Source organism: Mesoplodon mirus (assembly GCF_964341445.2).
Source record: "Mesoplodon mirus genome assembly, chromosome: 5".
NCBI classification, from domain to species: domain Eukaryota; kingdom Metazoa; phylum Chordata; class Mammalia; order Artiodactyla; family Ziphiidae; genus Mesoplodon; species Mesoplodon mirus.
In genome coordinates, this window is record NC_138980.1 from 152,139,240 (window position 1) to 152,156,922 (window position 17,683).

Consider the following 17,683-nt stretch of genomic DNA (forward strand, 5'->3'; position numbering starts at 1 on the left):
CTAGAACAAATCATCTTAAAATTTGTATGGAGGCACAAAAGACCCTGAATAGCCAAAGCATTCTTGAGGGGAAAAAATGGAGCTGGAAGAATGAGACTCCCTGGCTTCAGACTATACTACAAAGCTACAGTAATCAAGACAATATGGTACTGGCACAAAAACAGAAACATAGATCAATGGAACAAAATAGAAAGTCCGGAGATAAACCTACGCACGTATGGTCAGCTAATCTATGACAAAGGAGGCAAAGATATACAATGGAGAAAAGACAGTCTCTTCAAAAAGTGGTGCTGGGAAAACTGGACAGCTAAATGTAAAAGAATGAAATTAGAACACTCCCTAACACCATACACAAAAATAAACTCAAAATTGATTTGAGACCTAAATGTAATGCTGGACACTATAAAACTCTTAGAGGAAAACATAGGAAGAACACTCTTTGACATAAATCACAGCAAGATCTTTTTTGATCCACCTCCTAGAGTAATGAAAATAACAAAAGTAAACAAATGGGATGTAATGAAACTTAAAAGCTTTTGTGCAGCAAAGGAAACCATAAACAAGATGAAAAGACAACCCTCAGAATGGGAGAAAATATTTGCAAAGGAATCAATGGACTAAGGATGAATCTCCAAAATATATAAACAGCTCATGCAGCTCAATATTAAAGAAACAAACAACCCAATCCAAAAAATGGGCCAAAGACTTGAATAGACATTTCTCCAAAGAAGACATACAGATGACCAGGAAGCACATGAAAAGCTGCTCAATATCACTAATTATTAGAGAAATACAAATCAAAACTACAATGAGGTATCACCTCACACCAGTTAGAATGGGCATCATCAGAAAATCTCCAAACAACAAATGCTGGAGAAGGTGTGGAGGAAAGGGAACCCTCTTGCACTGTTGGTGGGAATGTAAATTGATACAGCCACTATGGAGAACAGTATGGAGGTTCCTTGAAAAACTGAAAATAGAATTACCATATGATCCAGCAATCCCGCTACTGAGCACATGCACAGAGAAAACCATAATTCAGAAAGACACATGCATCCCAATGTTCATTGCAACACTATTTACAATAGCCTGGTCATGGAAGCAACCTAAATGCCCATCAACAGACGAATGGATTAAGAAGATGCGGTACTTATATACAATGGAATATTACTCAGCCATAAAATGGAACGAAATTGAGTCATTTGTTGAGACGTGGATGGACCTAGACACTGTCACACAGAGTGAAGTAAGTCAGAAAGAGAAAAACAAATATCGTATATTAATGCATATATGTAGAACCTAGAAAAATGGTACAGATGAACCAGTTTGCAGGGAAGATTTGAGACACAGATGTAGAGAACAAACGTATGGATAACAAGGGGGGAAAACCACGGAAGGGGGTGGGGATGGTGATGTGATGAATTGGGTGATTGGAATTGACATGTATACACTGATGTGTATAAAATTAATGACTGGGCTTCCCTGGTGGCGCAGTGGTTGAGAATCCACCTGCCGATACAGGGGACGCAGGTTCGTGCCCCGGTCCGGGAAGATCCCACATGCCGCGGAGCAGCTGGGCCCATGAGCCATGGCCACTGAGCCTGCACGTCCAGAGCCTGTGCTCCACAACGGGAGAGGCCACAACAGTGAGAGGCCCGCGTACCGCAAAAAAAAAAAAAAAAAAAAAAATTAATGACTAATAAGAACCTGCAGTATAAAAAAACAACTAATACTAAACTTTCTTTGGGTTATTTGTATGGAAATATGTTAATATAAATGTTTCAGACATTACATGAAATTTCTAAAAATCTTATATGTTCTGGTATATAGTTATAAATCATAATTCTAGTTATTACTTTAAAATGTATATCTCAGAAATAACTAAATTTCCTTGTCATTTGCATTATTAAGAACTTTCATCATATCTTTAACCGTGGTCATTTTTAAGTCTTTTGTCATTTACAGACAGTTCTTGGTGTACTCTGATGCTTTTGCAAAATTGTTCCTATAAAAGAGTTTCATCTTCAAGGAATTCATGGAAAAAACTCTGACAAGTACAGGTTTCTGGTAACTGACTATACTGCTGAACTGAATGAATAAGCATTTTCAGAACTCTAATGGAAAACTGATGAATTCATAAAAGTGCTAACAAAAGATCAAGATGAAAAAAATTAATTACATGGGACTGAGTGAACTGATGAGGATGATTATAATTTTTGTGACCTTCTGTCTGAATTAAAAAAAAATCCCACAAGGACTCAGAGACAAAAAATATACAAATCAATTTTCACTGCAAAGTAAAGGAGCTGTTACAGTGGAGGATTACTGGACTGAATGTCAATATTATGACATAGTATGAGTGTGTTTTGTGTTTGGTAATTGCAACCATTGTTGCTTTTGTTTTGGTCATCCACTTACAATGCTTTGTGTCAGTTTATTTATCTCTTGTGAAAATAAAATACAGTGTGTGTGTGTGAAAAAAAATGAACTTAAAAAGAAAAATAAGAAAGAAAAAAAATTGACTTTATGAGGGCAAGAGGGTTGAGGAGGATTCAGAGAATCATGATGCTATAGAGATTTTGTAAGCATTTAAGAATAAAAATATGTAGATGTTTTAATTTTGTAAATATAAAAGCTGGTATGCAGAAAGAAAATAAAAAAGCCATGTCCCATGATACCGAGAGTATTAAACTCTTTAAAGCATTAATTAGAATAAATAGAATGCATTTCTTACATATTTATATTTAAAATCCTCATTTCTACATACTTGGAATAGCCAGTTCTTATAGTTTGAAGATTTGTCTTAATTCACAGTATTTTTTGCTTTGCTTCTTAGGTACCAGCAAAGTCTCAACGTCTTACTCAACAACTTCCCTACCACCACCGCCACCATCGTATCCGGCCAGCCAGCCACCATTGCCAGCATCTCACCCATCACAATCGGCAGTCCCAAGTCTACCTCCCAGAAATATTAAACCTCCCTTAGATCTCAAGTAAGCAAAAGGTTATCTTGCCATTTCTTTGTCAGTCTCTTGCCATGGATTTTCAAACTATGTTTGGCTGAATGCTGAGGGTTCCATGGTAAAATAATGTAACCACAAAGGTGAGCAGTTGGCAGGGGGATGAGATGGCTGAGCAAACTGCTCTAACACCACCATACCCTTGAGCAACTCTTATTTCTCTGTTTTTTCAGTGGTTTTCCCCTTAAGAGTTCATTTGAAGAAATTTCCCAGTGCCCTTTTAGAAGCTCTGAAGCATTCTTCAAGTCAGCACCACCACCGCCACCATTAACATCACCACAACCACCATGAACATCGTCACCACCATTATCAGCACCAACACCACAGCCACCACTGCCGTCATCACCACCATCACCATTATCATCATCACCACCATCATTATCATCGCCACCAGCACCATCATTGCCATCATCACCACTATCACAACCACCATCACCACCATTATCATCACCACCACCACCACCACCACCATATTTTACTCACTGCCTATGATGGGCTAGGCACGTTACATGTATAATCCTTATAATTTTATTGAGTGGATAGTGTTATCATCCTGGCATAGATGAGTAAATGGAACTTTACAGAGGCTAAGTAACTTCTCCAAGTGTGAGTCAATGTCAGTCTGAGTCCAAATAAAATGGGAGCTTTTAACCACCCTGCTAAATAACCTCCTTTAAGTAAAAAATGGAAGTTTTCTCTGAATATTCAGATTTTTGACTGTGTGTTAAAAAGCTAGGAAACTTATTCAAGCCCACTCTCACTTTTCTTAGATGGTAGTTTTAGAAATGTCAAAACTGTATGGGTTGTATGCATGGGCTCTTTATCCGTGATTTACCAGAATAGCTGGTTGAGGAAAAAGTAAGCAGAAGATGGGGATAGATGCAATGTTTTGAAAAGAAATAGCCAGACGATGGCAAGCATAGATTCCTTTGGCAAGTCAGAGTAGATCTTCCGTTTCCTCTCCTAGAAAATTGTTTTGCATGATTCTCCTTTACCGCAAGTAAGTAATATGCCAAAATATTTAGCTACGTTTGTTTTTCCTTCACTTCAATCCCCTATCAGATTGATATTCATTACATTTAAAGCACTTAATATCCTTAATCCTTCTGATAGAATCTATTAATATCAAAATCCGATTGACAGCTTTCTTTAATGCTGATGATTACAATTTAGAGCAGGGGTTGAAAACATGTCGTGGGTAGCCACCACTATATTTCACTTTATTAGGCTTTGGTGGGGGGGTTAAAGGCATAACTTCAACTAACTAGAAAGTGTAGAGCAGCTTAGTGGCTACAATCCTCTGTATAAGCTGCATTGTGCATTTATGTTAACTACATGCCCTTCCAGGCATTTGAGTTTATGAATACTAATTTATGATAACCAGCTACCAAATAAGAGTGTAAGCCATATGCCTACTAACATATGTGTCAAATAAATATTAGTTTAATTAAAATAACTAATAGGTGTTCTTATATACACTTGATTTCTGTGTAAATTACTTTCCATTCACATGTATTAAATCCTGTGTCTTTTTCCTAATTTTGTTCCTACTCTGATGAATTTAACCCATTAGATTTTGATCTTAGTACTTTTGAATTTTATTATATGACTCTATCCCAGCTCCTGGCTTCAGTTATCTTTCTGGATCTTGTTTAATTCTAATGAGAAATTTCAGTAAGTAGCTTGAGCATGAATTCCTGATCATTTCTAAGGCATAAAGACTGGTAACTCTTTGATTGAAGAAATCATGGAGAGGAGGAGGGTTTGGCATTATTCCTGATGTTTGGGAGTCCCCAAGACCACCCATATGTTTGATGATCCACTAAAAGGACACACGGAACTCAGCACATAGTAGTACTCATGGCTAAGATTTATCCCAGTCACACTCTCCTTCTAAACCTGGCAGTGGACAGAGTAGGACTGCTCTTTTCTCCAGGTAAAAAATGCAATACAAGTGTAATGTTGCTTCTCAGGAAAGCATTTTAGAGGCAGCTTTTACTGAAAGCTGGCACCTAGGCACCTTCTGCCTAGCAACTACCAAAATACTAGACTTCTAGAAGGAAAGCGGGTGTTCACCATAAGTCATGTTGTTTATACAATCTAGGCACAGCAAAGCATTCTTACCATTAGGCAACTTTTCCTATCAGTGCAGGAAATGCTTTCGGAGCTGAGTTCCCAGTTACAAATCAATAGCCCATCTTGATAGAAGATTCTTTTAAAAATAGCAACTTCAGGCCTGCTATGATAACTCTGTTCTGTAAACCTACACCCTAGAATCCACTGTGATAAGGTGGAGAATAAAAAGTTATAAAAAGAAGAAAAGATTTCAAAAAGAGACCAGTAGCCTGGACTACAACATCATACCATTGCTGGTCAATTTCCCAACTTTGTAGGAAATTTGTGCAAAGTTGAAAAGAGCCCGCCAACCAGCCAGGTTCAAATTTTTACTTGTAATAGTGTTTTCATCAGAAATCAGCAAAATCCACCAGTTGTAATAAACTTAACCTCATCCCTATTTCCATCTTATTAAGGGCTCCTAATTAGAAAGTTTGATTCATCTAAGAGTTACTCTTACTCTCAGAAAAAAGTTGGAGAGAAACAAGAATCTTAGATGTTACATTGCCTAGATAAGCTAGAACTGGCACATCTGAAAGTTAAATGTCAGATGAAGAGAACAGAGAAAATGAAAACCAAGGGACATTTATAAGACAAAATTTTTTCTTAAGTAAAAATGTGGTGTATGGTGTAAGACTTTCAAGCTCCCATCAGAGAGCTCAAGTAAAATCCAAAATGAAGAAATATCTGGGTTGGAAACTTTCCCCCAAGGAGGGGAAGCTAGAAAAGACACAAAGAGGAAATGAAAGTAACATCGGTCTTGATATTCAGTCTCACAAATTTATATTTCATGTGAGAGGGAAATTTATGGAATGATTTTTAAGTAAAATTGTGAGTGATGTGTGTTCTATGCTTTTTCTTCTCACCACCACCCTTCCAGTAATAATTTTTTGAGCCACTACTTTGTGCCTTTGCAATAGAAATTCACAAAATATCAGTGAACAAAATAAAGATTCCTGCCCACATAAAACAGGGGGCAAGAGACACAAGGGGAAAAAACATAATAAACAAGTAAAGGATATAGCATGTTAGGAAATATCAAGTGCTATAGGAGAAAGTAGAGCAGATTAGGTGGTGTAGCTTGAGGGTTGGGGACAGCGTGTTGCAACTTTAAAGGGACAGGTGAGCGTCACTCCCCTTATAGGAATTTATACTGGAGCAAAGACTCAAGGAAGTGAAGGAGTTAGTCATGCAGATATCTGGAGGAAGACAATTCCAGGCAGAGAGGACAGACAGAACAGAGCCCTAGAATGTCCAGGGACTCAGAAGGAGGTAGCTGGGGCTGGAGTAGATGAAAAAGGGAAGGAGTAGGAGGGAAAGACTCAGCTCATGCAGGTCCCTGCGGGTCATAATACAGATTGCAGCTCTTATCCTAAGTGAAATGGGAAACCCTGAAGAGCTAGAGCAGAGCAGTGACATTCTCACACTTATGTTTTGTAAATATCACCTTAACAGCTGTCTGAAAAGGGACAGTTGGCAAAAATTGAAGAAGGGAAACCAGTTGGGCAGATAGTGCAGAAATGCAGGCAAGGTGCGGAGGTGGCTCTAACCAGGAGGGTGCAGGGCAAGTGGTACGAGGTCCAGATTCTGGAGGTATTTTGAAGGTAGAGACTACAGAATTTGGATTTGGGGTATGAAAGAAAAAGAGGATCCAATGTGGCTCCAAGGTTTGAGCCTGAGTAACTCCAAGGCTGATGTGTCCATCAACAGAAATGGGATTGGCTGAAGGTGAGCAAGTTTGGGCGTGGGGAAGATCAGGAGAGCCCAACTATGTTAAGCTTGTGGCATCTCTTAAACATGCAAGCCCAGATGTTGAGGAGGCAATTAGGCATAAAAAGTGAAGAGCTTAGGAGAGAGTTGTCGGTTAAAAATATATATTTGAGAGTCATGGGTGTATATTCCACACTTAAAGTCCTGACACTGTTAAGATCACTAAGGAAGTGAATTTCTAGAACCAATGATTAGAACAACGAAGAACTAGTGCTCAGGTGAGGGACTGGCTTCCCAAAGGCATAAATGACTGATAAGGTTCACAGTTCTCCCCAGGGTGTAGAGTCTGTATTGCTGAAGGCAAGAAAAGGAATCGGGATCAAAGAAAGAATTTCAGGAGATCTCCCGGTCTTTATCACCTGCCCACTTCCCAGAAGTCACTTGTAATTATATCTTTCAGGTCAGTATGCCTTAAGAATGTGAAGAATTGGAGGCAGGTGAGAATTACAAATAATAAACATCTTCAAAAAGACAGTAGTGGAGGCCAAAGTTATACAGTATTTTAAACTGTATTGTTTCCCCACCTAGTGGTCAGAAATCAGCTAGTTCTATTTTCTATTTTACTCAGACATCTGAAGAGGAACTGAAATGGGTCAAAGGAGCTCATTTATCAGTTTTAGTGTTCAAATCAATATCTCTAGGGTAACTCATTTCTTGGTACCATTTTTAAAAATTAATTATAATTTTAACAGTATAACTCATTCATATGAACACAGAACCAGTGGTTGAATATTGTGGCATACAAAGCAAATTACATGGTTGCTAATAGTAATGAAACAGGAAAAGTGAAGTAATAAGAAATAATAAATAATGGAAATGACTAAGATTGGAAAAGGAAAGGTTAAGCAGTTCTTACCCTGAGGTCATTCTTAGTCAGTGAAAGACTTTTCTTTTTCTGGCTCTAAAATTAGAAGAAAAGTAAGAATTTACCATTATAACCTTTTTATTAGTTAGAAACGCTTAACACTTACGACAAAATTCAAAACCCATTTATGATAAAAAAAATCCTGCAGAAAGTAGACATAGAGGGAACTTTCCTCAACATAATAAAGGCCATATATGACAAACCCACAGCCAACATCATCCTCAATGGTGAAAAACTGAAACCATTTCCACTAAGATCAGGAACAAGACAAGTTTGCCCACTGTCACCAATATTATTCAACAAAGACTTGGAAGTTTTAGCCACAGCAATCAGAGAAGAAAAAGAAATAAAAGGAATACAAATTGGAAAAGAAGAAGTAAAACTGTCACTGTTTGCAGATGACATGATACTATACATAGAGAATCCTAAAGATGCCAGAAAACTACTAGAGCTAATCAATGAATTTGGTAAAGTAGCAGGATATAAAATTAATGCACAGAAATCTCTTGCATTCCTATACACTAATGATGAAAAATCTGAAAGTGAAATTAAGAAAACACTCGCATTTACCATTGCAACAAAAGGAATAAAATACCTAGGAGTAAACCTACCTAAGGAGAAGAAAGACCTTTATGTAGAAAATTATAAGACACTGATGAAAGAAATTAAAGATGATACAAATAGATGGAGAGATATACCATGTTCTTGGATTGGAAGAATCAACATTGTGAAAATGACTCTACTACCCAAAGCAATCTACAGATTCAGTGCAAACCCTATCAAACTACCACTGGCATTTTTCACAGAACTAGAACAAAAAAATTTCACAATTTGTATGGAAACACAGAAGACCCTGAAGAGCCAAAGCAATCTTGAGAAAGGAAAATGGAGCTGGAGGAATCAGGCTCCCTGACTTCAGACTATACTACAAAGCTACAGTAATCAAGACAGTACAGTACTGGCACAAAAACAGAAATATTTATCAATGGAACAGGATAGAAAGCCCACAGATAAACCCATGCACAATGATCACCTTATCTTTGATAAAGGAAGCAAGAATATACAATGGACAAAAGAAAGCCTCTTCAATAAGTGGTGCTGGGAAAACTGGACAGCTACATGTAAAAGAATGAAATTAGAACACTCCCTAACACCATACACAAAAATAAACTCAAAATGGATTTGAGACCTAAATGTAATGCTGGACACTATAAAACTCTTAGAGGAAAACATAGGAAGGACATTCTTTGACATAAATCACAGCAAGATCTTTTTTGATCCACCTCCTAGAGTAATGGAAATAAAAACAAAAATAAACAAATGGGATGTAATGAAACTTAAAAGATTTTGCACAGCAAGGGGAACCATAAACAAGACGAAAAGACAACCCTCAGAATGGGAGAAAATATTTGCAAACGAGCCAACAGATAAAGGATTAATCTCCAAAATATATAAACAGCTCATGCAGCTCAATATTAAAGAAACAAACAACCCAATCCAAAAATGGGCAGAAAACCTAAGTAGACATTTCTCCAAAGAAGACATACAGATGGCCAGGAAGCCCATGAAAAGCTGCTCAACATCACTAATCATTAGAGAAATACAAATCAAAACTACAATGAGGTATCACCTCACACCAGTTAGAATGGGCATCATCAGAAAATCTACAAACAACAAATGCTGGAGAGGGTGTGGAGAAAAGGGAACCCTCTTGCACTGTTGGTGGGAATGTAAATTGATACAGCCACTATGGAAAACAGTATGGAATTTGCTTAAATAAAGAAAAATCGAATTACCATATGATCCAGCAATCCCACTACTGGGCATATACCCTGAGAAAACCATAATTCAAAAATAGTCATGTACCACAATGTTCATTGCAGCTCTATTTACAATAGCCAGGACATGGAAGCAACCTAAGTGTCCATCGACAGATGAATGGATAAAGAAGATGTGGCACATATATACAAGGAAATATTACTCAGCCATAAAAAGAAACGAAATTGAGTTATTTGTAGTGAGGTGGATGGACCTAGAGTCTGTCATACAGAGTGAAGTAAGTCAGAAAGAGAAAAACAAATACTGTATATATATGGAATCTAAAGAAAAAAAAATGGTAATGAAGAACCTAGGGGCTAGACGAGAATAAAGACACAGACCTACTAGAGAATGGACTCGAGGCCACAGGGAGGGGGAAGTGTAAGCTTGCACAATGTGAGAGAGTGGCATGGACATATATACACTACCAAGCGTAAAATAGATTGCTAGTGGGAAGCAGCCGCATAGCACAGAGAGATCAGCTTGGCACTTTGTGACCACCTAGAGGTGTGGGATACGGAGGATGGGAGGGAGAGAGACGCAAGAGGGAGGAGATATGGGGACATGTGTATGTATAACTGCTTCACTTTTTTATAAAGCAGAAACTAACACACCATTGTAAAGCAATTATACTCCAATAAAGATGTTAAAAAAATAAAGTAACACTTTCTTCAACATTTTTTGAACATTAGAAAAACAAAAAAGAAATGCTTAACACTTTCTGGAATTTTGAGACTTGCCATATCAGTCATGCACTCCCAGACACTCTTACCTAAGTCCATTGGCTTAAAGAAGTCATAGTTTTATAATTTCTCATGCATTAAATACAGGAAGTCGTGTTTCAGAGAAAAATTCATGGGATTTCATTTTCAGTGAGGTCAGGTATAGAACACAGTTTTATATGTCGCTTAGATTTCCTCCTTCTTCTTTAAAAAACAAACTGACAATTAAGAGCTAAAGTCACAGAATAAAGGTCATGAATAGCAAGTAAAGTATAAAGGTCAACATTTCCCATCTTTAAAAGTCAGGAAATAGAGCTCTAATAGCTTTCTAAACATGACAGTCATAACATTAAATTAATTTTGCTTTTCCTATTTAATTCTGTATGCTTTGTTTATACTAAAACAAAGAACTATGGTGAAAGGCCTTCTTGAATAGACGTCCTTATTGTAACAACTGATAAGCTTCCTTTTCTTCTTTACCCACTCCCTCTGTTTACTTTTCTAGGACTTGGGTTATGGCTAGTGTCGTTGTTTGTCACTTTATCTCTCTGTGTGGCTTTTCTCAATGCCTGGAACACTGTTTTGAGCAGCTGGTGACAGTTTGATCTGGGTCTATCCTTGACACTCACCTGTTTCTCCCTCTCATCTTTCTTCCTTTTATTCTTCGCTGTTATTCCTATTCTTAACACTATTTCATATTTAGTGACTATATTGATGACTATTTTAATGTTCTATATATGGTGAATTCAGACCTATATAAAACTAAAATTTATATGCTATAATGTTGGTTCCATGAATATATGTATGCATACAAACATTACCTACAAGTAATAAATGGTTTACATTAAAGTGCAGGCATATATGTATGAGTGTGCTATGCAGATCCCCTTCATTTTGCAAATATTTGTAATTCATCCAAGTGTTTCAGGAAGTAAACTGCAAGTCCAGTAGTCTTTTTAACTTATATTCTTCTTCAAAAATGATAATAAACAATTCACCTTAATAATAAGCATTCGTTTCTTAGTATTACTAAGACATTGTTAATTTGGCCAAAAAAAATCAAAGTCCTATACGTAACAGGAATTATTCTAATAGCTTCCTAAAAATGACAGTCATAATAATAAATTAACTAACAGAGTGGTAATCTCTTTATTCCAAGGGCTTATGGTCTTGTAGTAGGAATAGAGACCTGCAAGTAATTGCTCTATAATTATAGCAATCCAGAATAATCTCTGTAGTGAGCAATGTATGACATATGGAAGCAGCAACTGTGTGAGCTTGGGGGAGTTGGGATAACTTCACAGAGGAGGGAGTGTTTAAGAAGAGGCTTAAAGATTTAAAGATTAAGGAGGGCCACAGCAGGGGATGATGAGAAGGGAGAATTATTCCAGAGAAGGCAAACAGCAGGGGCTAAGCATGGAGGAACAAGAAACCAGTGTTCATAGAATAAGTGAATTCAGTATTAATATATGAAAAGAAGACAATGTAAGAAGAGGAAATATGGAAAATAAAACTGTAAACGAGCAGGACTGATCTTAAGAACTATATACCATGAAAAGAACTATAGATTTTATTCTATAGAATGTCAGTGTATTTTGATGTCTAAGGTATTTACATCTTGTGCTTTTAAGTAATATTCAATTCACTAAAGTTAGTAATGCAAAGGCCTAATTTATTTTAAATACTTAAACTCACAAAATATAACTTGCTATGCAATTTATACACCTAGCAATTTTTATTTAAATAAGAATAATTGGGCTTCCCTGGTGGCGCAGTGGTTGAGAGTCCGCCTGCTGATGCAGGGGACACGGGTTCGTGCCCCGATCCCGGAAGATCCCACATGCCGCGGAGCGGCTGGGCCCGCGAGCCATGGCCGCGGAGCCTGTGTGTCCGGAGCCTGTGCTCCGCAACGGGAGAGGCCACAGCAGTGAGAGGCCCGCGTACAGCAAAAAAAAAAAAAAAAAAAAAAAAAAAAAAAAAAAAAAGAATAATTATTTTCAGGGGGATCTTTGATTAATGTTTGGAAAATTCAGACTAACTTCTTTCAAATCAATAGTTATGTTTATAATAAATTTAAGTAATTAAACTCCCTTACATGTTTCCCATTATGGGTATAAATTTACATATTGAATTTTGTTTTTAAGCATTTCTGATACCTGACTGAACAAATTTCATAACTCCACTCAGCAAACCTCCCAAGAACTTAAACAACTCTTGTAAATCTATTAAACCATATCAATTTCTCTTACCTATTCCAACTGCATTTGCAATTGGATTTTTCTTATTCTTCTTTTTTGAATTTTTTAATTTAATTTAATTTAATTTTTATATAACAGGCTCTTATTAGTCATCAATTTTATACACATCAGTGTATACATGTCAATCCCAATCGCCCAATTCATCACACCACCATCCCCACACCCCGCAGCTATCCCCCCTTGGTGTCCATATGTTTGTTCTCTACATCTGTGTCTCAACTTCTGACCTGCAAACCAGTTCATCTGTACCATTGTTCTAGGTTCCACATACATACATTAATATACGATATTTGTTTTTCTCTTTCTGACTTACTACACTCTGTAGGACAGTCTCTAGATCCATCCATGTCTCAACAAATGACCCAATTTCATTCCTTTTTATGGCTGAGTAATATTCCATTGTATATATGTACAACATCTTCTTTATCCATTCATCTTTCAATGGGCATTTAGGTTGCTTCCATGACCTGGCTATTGTAAATAGTGCTGCAATGAACACTGGGGTGCGTGTGTCTTTTTGAATTATGGTTTTCTCTGGGTATATGCCCAGTAGTGGGATTGCTGGATCATATGGTAATTCGATTTTTCTTTATTTAAGCAAATTCCATACTGTTTTCCATAGTGGCTGTATCAATTTACATTCCCACCAACAGTGCAAGAGGGTTCCCTTTTCTCCACACCCTCTCCAGCATTTGTTGTTTGTAGATTTTCTGATGATGCCCATTCTAACTGGTGTGAGGTGATACCTCATTGTAGTTTTGATTTGTATTTCTCTAATGATTAGTGATGTTGAGCAGCTTTTCATGGGCTTCCTGGCCATCTGTATGTCTTCTTTGGAGAAATGTCTACTTAGGTTTTCTGCCCATTTTTGGATTGGGTTGTTTGTTTCTTTAATATTGAGCTGCATGAGCTGTTTATATATTTTGGAGATTAATCCTTTATCTGTTGGCTCGTTTGCAAATATTTTCTCCCATTCTGAGGGTTGTCTTTTCGTCTTGTTTATGGTTTCCCTTTCTGTGCAAAAGCTTTTAAGTTTCATTACGTCCCATTTGTTTATTTTTGTTTTTATTTCCATTACTCTAGGAGGTGGATCAAAAAAGATCTTGCTGTGATTTATGTCAAACAGTTTTCTTCCTATATTTTCCTCTAAGACTTTTATAGTGTTCGGTCTTACATTTAGGTCTCAAATCCATTTTGAGTTTATTTTTGTGTATGGTGTTAGGGAGTGTTCTAATTTCATTTTTTTACATGTAGCTGTCCAGTTTTCCCAGCACCACTTATTGAAGAGGATTTCTTTTGTCCATTGTATATCCTTTCCTCCTTTGTCATAGATTAGTTGACCGTAGGTGTGTGGGTTTCTCTCTTTTTCCATTGATCTATGTTTCTGTTTTTGTGCCAGTACCATATTGCCTTGATTACTGTAGTTTTGTAGTAGAGTCTGAAGTTAGGGAGTCTGATTCCTCTCACTCCGTTTTTTTCCCTCCAGACTACTTTTGCTATTCGGGCTCTTTTGTGTCTCCATACAAATTTTAAGTTGATTTGTTCTCGTTCTGTAAAAAATGCCATTGGTAATTTAATAGGGGTTGCATTGAGTCTGTAGATTGCCTTGGGTAGTATAGTCAATTTCACAATATTGATTCTTGCAATCCAAGAACATGGTATATCTCTCCATCTGTTGGTACCATCTTTAATTTCTGTCATCAGTGTCTTATAGTTTTCTGCATACAGGTCTTTTGTCTCCCTCGGTAGGTTTATTCCTAGGTATTTTATTCTCTTTGTTGCAATGGTAAATGGGAGTGTTTCCTTAATTTCTCTTTCAGATTTTTCATCATTAGTGTATAGGAATGCAAGAGATTTCTGTGCATTAATTTTGTATCTTGCAACTTTACCAAATTCATTGATTAGCCCTAGTAGTTTTCTGGTGGCATTTTTAGCATTCTCTATGTATAGTATCATGTCATCTGCAAACAGTGACCGTTTTACTTTTTCTTTTCCAATTGTATTCCTTTTATTTCTTTTTCTTCTCTGATTGCCATAGCTGGGACTTCCAAATCTATGTTGAATAATAGTGGTGAGAGTGGACATCTTTGTCTTCTTCCTGATCTTAGAGGAAACACTTTCGGTTTTTCACCACTGAGAATGATGTTTGCTGTGGGTTTGCCGTATATGGCCTTTATTATGTTGAGGTAGGTTCCCTCTATGCCCACTTCCTGGAGAGTTTTTATCATAAATGGGTGTTGGATTTCGTCAAAAACTTTTTCTGCATCTATAGAGATGATCATATGGTTTTTATTCTTCAATTTGTTAATATGGTGTATCACATTGGTTGATTTGTGTATATTGAAGAATCCTTGCATCCCTGGGATAAATCCCACTTGTTCATGGTGTATGATCCTTTTAATGTGTTGTTGGATTCTGTTTGCTAGTATTTTGTTGAGGATTTTTGCATCGATATTCATCAGTGATATTGGTCTTTAATTTTCTTTTTTTGTAGTATCTTTGTCTGGTTTTGGTATCAGGGTGATGGTGGCCTCATAGAATCAATTTGGGAATGTTCCTTCCTCTGCAATTTTTTGGAAGAGTTTGAGAAGGATTGGTGTTAGCTCTTCTCTAAATGTTTGATAGAATTCACCTGTGAAGCCATCTGGTCCTGGACTTTTGTTTGTTGGAAAATTTTTAATCACAGTTTCAATTTCATTACTTGTGATTGGTCTGTTCATGTTTTCTGTTTCTTCCTGGTTCAGTCTTTGAAGGTTATACCTTTCTAAGAATTTGTCCATTTCTTCCAGATTGTCCATTTTATTGGCATAGAGTTGCTTGTAGCAGTCTCTTAGGATGCTTTGTATTTCTGTGGTGTCTGTTGTAACTTCTCCTTTTTCATTTCTAATTTTATTGATCTGAGTCCTCTCCCTCTTTTTCTTGAGGAGTCTAGCTAAAGGTTTATCAATTTTGTTTATCTTCTCTTCTCAAAGAACCAGCTTTTAGTTTTATTGATCTTTGCTATAGTTTTCTTTGTTTCTATTTCATGTATTTCTGCTGTGATCTTTATGATTTCTTTCCTTCTGCTAACTTTGGGTTTTGTTTATTCTTCTTTCTCTAGTTCCTTTAGGTGTAAGGTTAGATTGTTTGGTTGAGATTTTTCCTGTTTCTTGAGGTAGGCTTGTATAGCTATAAACTTCCCTCTTTGAACTGCTTTTGCTGCATCCCATAGGTTTTGGATAGTCATGTTTTCATTGTCATTTGTCTCTAGGTATTTTCTGATTTCCTCTTTGATTTCTTCAGGGATCTCTTGGTTATTTAGTAATGTATTGTTTAGCCTCCATGTGTTTTTGTTTTTTATGTATTATCCCCTGTAATTTATTTCTAATCTCATAGCGTTGTGGTCAGAAAAGATGCTTGATTTGATTTCAGTTTTCTTAAATATACTGAGGCTTGATTTGTGACCCAGGATGTGATCTATCCTGGAGAATGTTCCATGCACACATGAGAAGAAAGTGTAATCTGCTGTTTTTGGATGCAATGTCCTTTAAATATCAATGAAATCTATCTGGTCTATTGTGTCATTTAAAGCTTCTCTTTCCTTATTTATTTTCATTTAGGATGATCTGTCCATTGGTGTAAGTGAGGTGTTAAAGTTCCCCACTATTATTGTTTTACTTTTGATTTCCTCATTTACAGCTGTTAGCAGTTCCTTATGTATTCAGGTGCTCCTATGTTGGGTGCATATATATTTATAATTGTTATATCTTCTTTTTGGATTGATCCCTTGATCATTATGTAGTGTCCTTCCTTGTCTCTTGTAACATTCTTTATTTTAAAGTCTATTTTATCTGATGTGAATATTGCTACTCCAGCTTTCTTTTGATTTCCATTTGCATGGAATATCTTTTCCATCCCCTCACTTTCAGTCTGTATGTGTCCCTAGGTCTGAAGTGGGTCTCTTGTAGACAGCGTGTATATGGGTCTTGTTTTTGTATCCATTCAGCAAGCCTGTGTCTTTTGGTTGGAGCCTTTAAACCATTCACGTTTAAGGTAATTATAGAAATGTATGTTCCTATGACCATTTTCTTAATTGTTTGGGGTTTGTTTTTGTAGATTCTTTTCTTCTCTTGTGTTTTGCAGTTAGAGCAGTTTCTTTAGCATTTGTTGTAGAGCTAGTTTGGTTGTGCTGAATTCTCTTAGCTTTTGCTTGTCTGTAAAGTTTTTGATCTCTCCATCGAATCTGAATGAGATCCTTGTTGGGTAGAATAATCTTAGTTGTGAGTTCTTCCCTTCATCACTTTAAGTATATCATGCCACTCCCTTCTGGCTTGAGAGTTTCTGCTGAGAAATCAGCTGTTAAGCTTATGGGAGTTCCCTTGTATGTTATTTGTCATTTTTCCCTTGCTACTTTCAATAATTTTTGTTTGTCTTTAATTTTTGCCAATTTGATTACTATGTGTCTTGGCATGTTTATCCTTGTGTTTATTCTGTATGAGACTTACTGCGCTTCCTGGACTTGGGTGACTATTTCATTTTCCATGTTAGGGAAGTTTTCAACTATAATCTCTTCAAATATTTTCTCTGGTACTTTCTCTCTTCTCCTTCTTCGACCCCTATAATGCGAATGCTGTTGCATTTAATGTTGTCTTAGGCTGTCTTCATTTCTTTTCATTCTTTTTTATGTTTTCTGTTCCGCAGAAGTAAATTCCACAATTCTGTTTTCCAGGTCACCTATCCGTTCTTCTGCCTCAGTTATTCTGCTATTGATTCCTTCTAGTGTAGTTTTCATTTCAGTTATTGTATTGTTCATCTCTGTTTGTTTGTTCTTTATTTCTTCTAGGTCTTTGTTCATCTTTTCTTGCATCTTCTCGATCTTTGCCTCCATTATTTTTCCGAGGTCCTGGATCATCTTCACTATCATTATTCTGAATTCTTTTTCTGGAAGGTTGCCTATCTCCACTTCATTTAGTTGATTTTCTGGGGTTTTATCTTGTTCCTTCATCTGGTACGTGGCCCTCTGCCTTTTCATCTTGTCTGTCTTTCTGTGAATGTGGTTTTTGTTCCAAAGGCTGCAGGTTTGTAGTTCTTCTTGCTTCTTCCTCCTCCCGTTGGAATTCCTCCTCCCATTTGCCA

The 17,683-nt window shown here is 36.8% G+C and overlaps 1 protein-coding gene across 1 annotated transcript in view; it reads left to right on the forward strand.

The window, feature by feature from the left end:
• The window catches only part of FYB1 (FYN binding protein 1), a 190,046-nt gene that overhangs the window by 134,430 nt on the left and 37,933 nt on the right, over positions 1-17,683 (forward strand). Inside the window, exon 3 of the mRNA XM_082621955.1 lies at positions 2,837-2,993. Within this exon, the coding sequence (XP_082478081.1) occupies positions 2,837-2,993 (157 nt within the window). The remainder of the gene's footprint in view (positions 1-2,836; positions 2,994-17,683) is intronic.